Source organism: Crinia signifera, chromosome 19, assembly GCF_055691185.1.
Source record: "Crinia signifera chromosome 19, ASM5569118v1, whole genome shotgun sequence".
Lineage (NCBI taxonomy): Eukaryota > Metazoa > Chordata > Amphibia > Anura > Myobatrachidae > Crinia > Crinia signifera.
The window spans coordinates 102,332,250-102,342,813 of record NC_139226.1 but is presented as its reverse complement, the minus strand read 5'-3'; the positions used below and the strand labels follow the sequence as shown (position 1 = coordinate 102,342,813).

The 10,564-nt window shown below is 46.0% G+C and overlaps 1 protein-coding gene across 3 annotated transcripts in view; it reads right to left on the bottom strand.

The window, feature by feature from the left end:
- Positions 1 to 1,333: 1,333 nt before the first annotated feature.
- Positions 1,334 to 10,564, bottom strand: part of BCL9L (BCL9 like) — a 36,613-nt gene continuing 27,382 nt past the window's right edge. Inside the window, exons 5-8 of one of the 3 annotated variants that reach the window (XM_083163042.1) lie at positions 10,322 to 10,406; positions 5,608 to 7,759; positions 5,095 to 5,247; positions 1,334 to 3,355 (exon numbers count right to left, since the gene is read on the bottom strand). In XM_083163042.1, the coding sequence (XP_083019168.1) occupies positions 2,448 to 3,355; positions 5,095 to 5,247; positions 5,608 to 7,759; positions 10,322 to 10,406 (3,298 nt within the window). In that variant the 3' untranslated portion in view covers positions 1,334 to 2,447. Of the gene's footprint in view, positions 3,356 to 5,082; positions 5,248 to 5,607; positions 7,760 to 10,321; positions 10,407 to 10,564 lie in introns of all 3 variants that reach the window. The other 2 variants (XM_083163041.1, XM_083163043.1) reach the window with 2 other exon arrangements.

The following is a 10,564-nucleotide window of genomic DNA, read 5'->3' as shown; positions in this document are numbered from 1 at the left end:
CATAAATAAACTGACATATGCACACAAGGACAAGCCTTGAAAAAGGACTCAGATCGAGTCTGAAACGCGTCGGCGGGCAGAGGCATTGGACTGGACTGGGGGACTGTTATCCTGCAGCAGCTTGAGATCCTGATTGTGCCCGGGCGATCGTGGAATCTTTCTTGCATGCTCATTCTGAACTATATTGGTTTATGGTTCACTGGCCATCTGGTAACTACCTCTACGTTCTCTAACCAATGCACCAGCCACTTTGGAAATTTTATTGTGTGCTAATTGTATATTGATGTATTGATGTTTTTATATATGTGATATCCCATTGTTATAGATTAAACAGTATACACTATGTCATGTATATGCTCTTTTTTCATGTACAAATGAATATAAATTGAGCAGAGGATACGTATGACAGACACAAGTGTATACAAAGAAAGGATTATACCCATAGAAGGGAAGTATTATTTTATTTATCCCACGCTGGTGGTGGTTGAACCTATCTTTTTCTTCCATTGCATGTCTCTGGGTGTCTGAGAAACGCCCCCAGGTGATACCCACCCTAGCATAAGGTGCGCACATACAATTACACTTGCCCCCCTGTGTATGTACTGGATTAAATTGGTCCAGCACCACCAACCCAGGGCTATTGACCCAAGGCACCCCAGGGTGCCACGGCATTGTCTGGGAACCACTGAGTTAGGCACTAGGTGGAGGGTTAGGCGCTTGGTGGAGAATAAGGCGCTTGGTGGAGGATTAGGGTTAGGCACTGGGGAGGGTTATTGTTAGGAACTAGGGCACGGTTATGCACTAGGTGGAGGATTATGGTTAGACACTAGGGGTAGGGTTAGATTTGGGCAAAACTAATTGTGCAAAACATTTTTTGTGTGAACCATTTTCATGTCGATCTTTTAAAGCAAGCAAGCTTTTCTACCTGTTTGGCCTGATACATTTTGACCTACCGATGTGTCCTCTTGCATTTTTCCCCAATACTCCATGCAGTGGACGTCTTTTTTAGTTTTTTTTCTGAAAATGCCTTTTCTTAATATTACACAAGCATGCCTATATTCTGTGTGCGACCATAAGAAAGTGCTAGGTTACAGTGTTTTCTAGGAAAACACTGTAGCATAGCATTTACTGTAGTATGCCGGAGAAGCGGTCTGGATTGCTTGATTTGATTATCAAATATGTATTGTATGGAACCACGGCACTTATCAATCAGTCACCCAGCTTCTGGTCCGTTTTGTTGGATCGTGTGGCTTCCAGCGCAGTTTATGGCCACCACTGGTCTACGTTATTTTTAAGTACACTTAAGAGAAATGACAAATACAAGTACACAAAGTTTCACATTTCATTTCTTGTATTTACATTTTTTTTCAAAACCCTTTGCACATTTTCACTGCTTTAATAAAAATTAAAAATAAAAAGAGAAAAAAAAGCCACACTCACAAATACAGTAGATAAAGAGAGGAAGAGACAGCACTGTACAGAGACATCACACTGCACCAACCCAGCGCTTCTTCTCACTGCACCAACCCACCGCTTCCTCTCACCTTACACATCCCCCTTACTGCCAATCACCAGTTTTGGTTTACAAATAAATGATAATTATGGGAAGGACCAGCGGTTGTTAATAGGAGGGGTGGACAGAGAGGGGTCGCTCAGTTTTATATGGTCGGATGAGTCCGACGGAGATGCGGAAGGATAATGTAAAAAAGAGAGTATGGTGGGATAAGCCTGTTGCTGGAGACACAAGTAGCTGGGAGAACCAACAAGACTTTGTCAATTTGACCAAATTTATCAAGCCACAGCTTGGCTAAGGGGCACTAAGCACTAGTACACACTGGCACCTTCACACATTGCCCATTACCCACAATCCAGCCAAATGCACACTGGAAATGGCAAGTGGAGCTTTCACCAAAGGAATGAATCATCTCTCATCCTAGTTGCATTTACCTAACCATCTAAACGCACTTCAGCATAATGCACCGAGGACACCTGAGAAGCACCCATCTGTGATGCCATCAGAGGAGATAAGAATAGGATGTTACCTCCTTACCATTGTTCTAACTGTTAGGCCTGATTTGCCTTGATGATTTCTTATGCCCAATGCCTGATACTGCAGAGATTTCTGCCATAGAACTAAGCAATGATGGTGGTGATAGATGGTGGGGTGGCATTAGGCATAGTGGATGGGCTGACAGAACTACTTCTACAATATGGAGATAGCACGGGTAAGACAGGGCGGTGGTCTCTGAGGGAACAGAGGAGGCAGTAGAAGAAAACTGCTTAAACTAGGAGCATTTGTAAAGTGATGAGACTTTCTGGAGGAAGTGGGAAAGGGTAGAGAGGACTGAGGAGGAAACGTACAGATCATAGGAGAAGTTACTAAGGGTTAATATTTGCAAATTAATTATAGCAGGGAGAATGAGGTTGGTGCTAGTGAGTCTCCGACATTAAAATGGAAGGTGTCCTGGTCCTGGGATGTATGTATCCAAGGACACACTGCGTTGTCTCATTTGGTGTCCAACCATCATGCTTTGTTGTCCATGCAGATGCCCTCCAAGAGCACCCTGTGGTGACAGCATATTGGCACTCTGTGGGTACATCTCCCCTGACACACTCCGCTGCTTCATAAGCATAAAGTTCTGCTGCGCCATCTGAGGTGGAGGCGCCATTCCTGTCCTACCCATAGGGTGCATAGGCGGCACTCCCAGGGTTCTCTGTGGGCCTGGAAGACTTGGGCCTGAACGTCCTGAATGCTGCTCTACCATCATATTCTGCAAGCCAAGGAGGTGCATATTAGCGGGGTGTGGTTTTGGAGGTTGCGTACTCCCTTTGGGAAAATACTGCAATGTACTACTGGGCTTCTCTGAAGGCATGATCCGGGACAAGTCAAATTCCGGGATACCGCTGGCTGATGTTCGCATCACCTCTCCCAGATCTGTGTCAGAGAGCAAAGATGGAAGACCAGGGCCATAGTGATCCGACAACCTAGGAGGCAGCCGGGGTTGATTAGGTGCTTCATCTGGATAGTGCTGCTGCATGGAGCTCCCGCCACCACCCTGTGACATAGGTGGGTTGTGGGGTGGTCCAGGCTGCAGACGTGGTGGGAAGACCAGCTGGTTGGAGGACATCATTTGCGATCCGGGACAAGGACAACAAGGGTCCTGGTTTACAGAAGAAATCATCATGGGGTTTTGTAAAGAACCGATTGGTGGGTGCATGGGAGGTCCAGGTGAACTAAGCATTGGAGTAGGTTCATGGGAAAGAGGTGGTTGTCCTTGAAGTCTAAGGTTCCCCATTGGGCTGTGTGAAGAACTCAAATTCAAGTGCAGAGATACAGGAGCATTCATCCCAGGACCTGAAACAGATCATATACAGCCAGATAAAGCACTGGGGAAGCTTTGCATAGTCTTTACCTAAACATTCATTTTATTTAAACTAAAAACAATATTGAACAAAAGTCTTTGGTGAAAGTATAATACAACAGAAAACATTTCCTTTATGGCTGCTTTTGAATGCAGGGTAAATACTGTCTGCTTTTGCATGCAGACCACAAATGCTGGACAGCTTTATTGTTACACAGTTATGAAGATTTGAGTTTGGACATGCCCGCCTCACATTTAATTCTCTCTGCACGTTACATCTGCCCCCTTGCAGTGCAGAATGGTTATACCCAGGTGCAGAGTTACCGGCTCTTTCCTCCATTATTCCCAACAGAATCAGGTCTGAAAGTTTTGAAAGACTATAGAAAGCCAGAACACCTTTAACGCACAGGGTATTTGGTTTACATTATTTTACCAGCAAGTGTAATAAACATATAGGTAGGTTCAGTATGTGTATTCCCTAATATCCTTCTGTCCCCATTCCTTAATCAGGTGACCTCATTCCCTAATATCCTTAAACAGGTGTCCTCATCCACGGTTGGGAGTGCCTCTTCGTGTGCGAGACTGCTTGCTCGAATATGTGTCTTAATCAAAATGTGATGCGACAAAACAACCACACAAAACTGCCCTGGTTAATTTAATATACAAAACTTGTATAACTGTGCACATTTCAGCAAAAAAGACTGTACAGATTTAGGAGCAGCACACTAGTGGCAGGCATTTCTCACTGCATGGCATATTGAGGCGAGAGGGTTTACGGTTCTAGGTACGTGGTGGATGGAGATAAAGGGGGTTATTCAGAGTTGATTGCAGATGTGCTAATTTGCAATGTGTACGCTTATGAAATAACTGCGCATGCATACAGATCGTTGCACGCATGCGAGAGCCAGAATAGCGGCAAAAATAGCAAAAGGATGTAATGTCTGATTCAGCCCTGAACACACCGGCGATTATCAGAGGTACGCTTATGTGCATGGTCGGCAGTGCTCATTGCTCAAGACCACAGCCAACTGACGTCATAAGCGGCCCTGATCACCCCGGAGCCATCGCAGCGCTGAGTAAGTATATTGACTTGTGCGGTGCCGTACACTGGGGGTGGGATCCATTGGACGGCGAGTGGTTTCCCCCCTCTTCGTACGGCTGCGAAGCCGTTCTTGCACAGGGGCGTACCTCCACTGCAATCAGGTCCGAATCAACCTCTTAATCACAATCCCATCGCAATTTGACTGACATTTTGGGGTTCACATCTGCCGTTTTCTAGGAGTGTCCAAAAAAATGCAAGCATGCCCAGGGGTTTTAATGGAGTGTGCGCGACATCAGCACCGGCCTCGGATAGCGATATTCTCCCAGATTTGCACAGGGCGGGATTTTTTTCTGTCCAGACGCCGGCTATCTACCTGCAACTTTGCAGCGGAGCAATCAGGTCTGAATCAGGCCCAAAGTACCAAACAAACTTTATTTCCATCCACTTAATCACTCTCCAAGGCTTAGTACACCGAACCCCATATTTACTAAACTGCAGCTTTACAGAAGTGGAGATATTGCCCATAGCTACCAATCTCTCAAGTAATTGATTGCTCCGAGCAACATCTCCACTTCTGCAAACCTGCACTTTAGTAAATATCCCCTAGGTGTATGAGAACACATCTGTAAATTTCCTCTCCCACAATAAGCGATACAGGGGACACCTAAAGGTCCTCACCTTGCTGACTACCTGGTGCAAGAAGAACCCGGTCTGGTAGGAGCTCGTCATCGGAGGTGGCAATTGTTTTAATTGCATTGTGATACAACGGAGTGGAACTGGGCATGGCGTACTTCGACATCTGCGACATCATCAAGGACAAAGGATTCTGGGTAGGCGTTCCATCTGCAAGGTAAATACATCTATGTGCATAAATGTACAACTATCGCCATCCACAATGCAAACAGGAACACTTGGAAAAGGACTGTACATCAATAACAGCAAACAGAATAAAACAAAGAAACGGAACGGTAACTATCTTACAAGTACAGATAATAGGAGATAGGGGATGTGGGATCAGTAGCTATATCACGTACCGATCAGGCTTTGTCAATCTAAGAGGTTTCCTGCCTCCATTCCCAATTTCCACTGGTGAAAGTAAGTGGGGAGAACAACCCGCACACACTACACACACATAGTAACGCCCACACAAGTAATTCATTATACACTTATGTTGTCAAGCATCAGAAAAGTTGTAATTCGTACCCTGTTCAACGACTCCAAGTGACGCTCCAGAATTCATGCCTATTCCCTGCTTTCCTGGAGGAATACCTGGGCTAGGAATGGCATTTTTAGGAGATGGCACCCATGACGGAGAGGGCACATTCATCTGAGGTGACTTTAGTCTGCCAGGGGAGCTGCTGGGTGAGCGTCCACTTAAGGATGAGCCCAATAATTGAGGAGACTTGAGAGAACTCTGGGGATTGGCTGGAGGGAGCACAGCCATCTGGCCTCCTGGAGTCTGAGGAGACTTTAGGTTGGCAGAAGGGGACGAGACAAGGGGTGAATGCACTTGTCCAAGTGTGGGAGACTTAAGGTGGCCCATGATAGGTGATCCCATCTGATTTACGCTGATTGTAAGTTCTGTTGGTCTGCGGCCCATACTTCTGTTGGCAGCCATGTGCACTGGTCCAATACCTGCTGGATTGGAGCCAGGTGTTGGGGGCATTGGCATGTGACTTAGTCGTGTGGTGCTCCCCACAGAACTGTGCTCTGGTCCAAACATGTCTATGCTCATTTCCTGCTGCATGCTGGTATATGGACCCTGCCCTGGGGGAAACCCTGCCTGCCCCTGAGGGAACTGACCTTGAATTACCATCTTCTGGCCACCTCCGGTCATTCCACTGCCATTTTGTGCTTGTGCTGCCCGCACCAGCTCCTCTGATCCCACACCTCCTTGAGAGCCTATCAGGTCTCCTCCACTCCTCATTTTCTGGGACAGTAGCATCTGTTGGTGAGGTGCCATTTGGAGGTTTAGGTTCATATTCATATTGACACTCATGTTCATGTTAAGGTTACCGCCTCCTATTGTTGGGTCAAGTTCTCTTACTTGCTGCCCAAGAGTGGGGCTTAGCATACCGCGAGACCCTACAAAATCCATGCCCATGGCACGACCGCTGCCCATGCTATCTCCTTGGAACATAGAAGGTTCTCCTGAACGCTGCTGCATCATCATTCGCTCCATATCAATGCCTTGTCCGCTGGGAACAGACAACTGTCTCTGCATACCTGACGGGCGCTTCTCCAACAGCTGTTGTCGCAAAAACTCCTCTCGGGAATGAGGATTTAAAAATCTCTCCACTTCTCCTTGACCTCCACCTGGATATCCCATTCCCCCTTGTGGAAAGCCACCTTGCCCTCCTCCCATTGGAGACATATCTTCAGGCCATCTACCTTGTCTCTGCATAACCCCCATTGTGTCCATTGGTATGTTCTGCATGCCACCATATCTGCCCGGAAATCGTGGACCTTGGAACGTTATCCCTCCACCTCTTAGTTGCATTGGCTCCTGCCCCTCTAATGGCCCAGGTAACCGATTAGTAATCCACTGTTCACCTGGCTTACTATGGTAAGGTGGAGGAGGACCCCTGAGCACCATATCGGGTGCTGGCCTCCCATGTATGGACATGTGCTCTTCCTTCCTCCTCTTTTCTGCATAATACTCCTCTTGAAGTTTTCTCCATGCAGCCTGCTCTGGTGTAAGACTGTCTTGTCCCAACCTTTGCATCATAAGACTCATTTGATGGCCCATGTCAGGCCCAGGCTGAGGGCCTACCATGTCTTGTTCCATCCCTGGACCCCCCAAACTTTGGGTCTGCGTGATCATGGACTGCAGAGGCTCCTCATACTTTTTTATTGGAGTGGGAAGGTTTGAAGGAGCATGAGGCTGTGGATGAGGAGGTACAGATCCCTCTACTGGACTTGGTGTGTGCTTTGAAAAGGACTCATTATTAGCACCACTGCGAAGCAACAACCTTTCTATGTCCCTCAAGGTCTGAAGGGACCGTTCCCGATGCTCCAGCTGCTCCCTGGAAAGACCCTCTTGGTGTATCGTCCCGCCAGTCCCCTGTGCGCTTTCGACAAGCCCAGAATCATCTCCCGGTATCGGTGCAGAAGCTGCATGTGGAGGATTAGCGGGACCACTGACAGGGCGGCTATTGCCATTTCCCAGCGTGCTGGGGGTCAACTCTTGGTTTGTCTCCTCAACAACTGCATCAGTTTGTAGAGCAGTAGCAGGGACCTGGTTAGGTGTGGTTGTCGGATGGTTGGCTGGTGTTGGTGAAGTAGACAAGGGTAGATTGGGCACAGAAACGTCTCCTACAGGATCTGGTGTACTGGGGGGTTTCTGGAGAGCATCCTGTGTACAAAAAAAGATAAAGACATTAAAACTATTAAAAAGTTAGCTATTTCGGAAATACAGGGGCATTTGAAGTTTATACAGCATGACTCGTTCAGATGATGAGTGCCCACTCAAATTAGCCGTTGTCCAAAATCCAATATTGTCATCTTACATTCAATTTTATGTTAGGTTTTGATAAGTGTTACCGGGCATATAGGGCCCATACATATTCCAGCCAATTACATGTAATATGACACACCTTGACCTAGGAATCATAACAAGCACAGTAACAGCCATGCCACGGAAGTACTGAGAGATCATACGCAATAAGAGCTTATTTTAGACTAGATCGCATAGCAATTTTTTTCTCAAATGCATAAAACCATGCTGCACTGCAGATGAGGCTGATGTACAGATGGAGCCAGGGTCTTGTGGTCGGATTGCCAACCACCAGCCCCCAGAAGGAGCTCCCCGTCAGTCCCCATCGCAGTCCGCCGGTCCCCCCCCCAACCCTGCCCGTCTCCCTGAAGCGGAAACAGGCAGGGTTCCCGTATCCCGCCGCCTGAAAATTGGGACCCCCGTGTGCGTGAGACCCAGTCAGATGGAGCGCCTCTGTGCCGGTGCTTGCCAGCGGGGGCATTCTGGTGAGCCCTGGTGCTAGCTGAGAGGCACTCCATTTGTAACATGTGCAGAGAGAGTTACAAATGTTTCTGTGCAGGGTAAATACTGGCTGCTTTATCTTTAAACTGCAATTTAGATTTCAGTTTGAACATATGGTTTTGTCCCCCCCCCCCAAAAAAATGTGCTTTTTGATCCAGTCTGAACAAGGCCTTAAGTCAGGGATGGGGAACCTTTGGCCCTCCAGCTGTTGTTGAACTACACATCCCAGCATGCCCTGCAACAGTTTTAGCATGGCCACACAGCAAAACTGTAGCAGGGCATGATGGAATGTGTAGCTCAACAACAGCTGGAGGTCCAAAGGTTCCACATCCTTGCCCTAAGTGATGCTTTTGTAAGGTTAGTAATATTGCTATCTGAAATTGGCCAAAAAGAATTGCTTTAAAAACACCCAGTAGTCGGGGTGGTCAGAGATTCCCAAAACATCTTATGTGCATGTTTTCCATTATCATACTTTACAATTAAGCCCAAGCTTTCTGTAATGTAGGCGCTAGTAATTGTTAGTGTGAGAAGTTACTGTAATCTCTTGTGCATTGGATATGGTATCGCTGTACAGATAGAGCAACCTACATCAGGTGATGATTTAGGCCTATAACTTTTTTAATGTAAGCTCACGATGGTCATTGCTGATAAACTGTGGGAACGTTTTCTAGAATATAGATACTCTTATTGCTAAGCTAATGCTTAATAAATTAAATTATTCAAATGGGACCAAGCAATAGGCATTAGAAATTCTATATTTACTATGCCATGTCTTTAGTACTGTAAGCACTCAGTGTTGCTACTCCTGGGCAAATAAAGTCATTTGGCTCCACATATAAACCTTATGGATACCAAATTGACCAAGAAGTGAGTTCTATTGAAGATTGCTTGCTGCCCATTGCAACCAATCAGATTTTACTTCTTATTTATTTAGTACCTTCTAGAAGTTAATAGACCGTATTTGATTGGTTGCTGTGGACAACATCCCATCTTTAATAGAATTCACATCTTCGTAAATTTACCACTAGGATTTTTTGTTTCGTCTGCGTTTGGTATAATATAACCAGACATTTGTGTGTGGGTCATTCGGTTCATCACCTATTTGTGAGGTTATGATCCTAATCTTGTACAACTAAATAGTTCCATATAGAAAGGGAAGAGATTCCCACACTACCCTGTTATGCATTTCTACATGTGGCTATCTGCAGTAATGCACCGAATATCACACTTTATTGTAGACAGATTGTGTGATACAGAATGGAGTTTATTCGCTGCATGGGGAATTCTGTTAAGGTGAGCATACATGGTGCGATGAACTCTGTGCTTTTAGTACTAGATTGCATAGCATCTAGTACAAAAAGCATACAATGTGCTACAGCGCCGTGCTTTTTGTACTAGATACAATGCAATCTAGTACTAAAAGCACGGGCAGCACAGACGTCATGTGCTGTGCGATGGGATGTGCACGGGAGCGCGCAACTCATCGCACTGCCCTGTCGAACCGTGTATGGGCACCTTAAGGCAAGGGTAGAAAAACCGTTCCTGAAGATCTACCAACAGTCCACCTGTGGATCTGCAGAATGTGTCAGTTAGGAATGAATGCAGAACATGTTTGAAAATGTGACAGTTAGAAATGACTGCATTTGTGCCCCAGCTAGGTGGTCTAGAAAAGGTGACCTGTTGGTAGATGCAGTTCTCCAAACATAGCCATTACAGTCCAGATTTTAAGGATATCCATGCTCAATTCCAGATGGTTAAAACCAATGACTGACCCCCCACCCACCCCAATGTGTGAAGATGACCAAGTACAGGTCAATTAAATGACATTATTGATTATTGTATTATTATTTCCACTCCCACTATGCTAGCCAATGCATAAAACCAGGCCTATGGAAATGGCAAGTGGCCAGGACTGTGTACCTCATCAAGCTTGGCTCGGGGCACTTTCTGCTGGTGATAGAGCAGGATGGAGTCTGCACGCCCCTGTAGAACAGCTTCGGCAGCCCTGTATGGGGAAAAATGTTGATAAGAGGAAGTACTTTAATATAATAGTAATAATAATAATAATAATAGTAATTAAATATATGCCAACTCATGGGTCCAATTTGTCATTTTTCATTTGGTTGCCCCAACAATACCCGGTACTTGTGTACTTTCACGGCG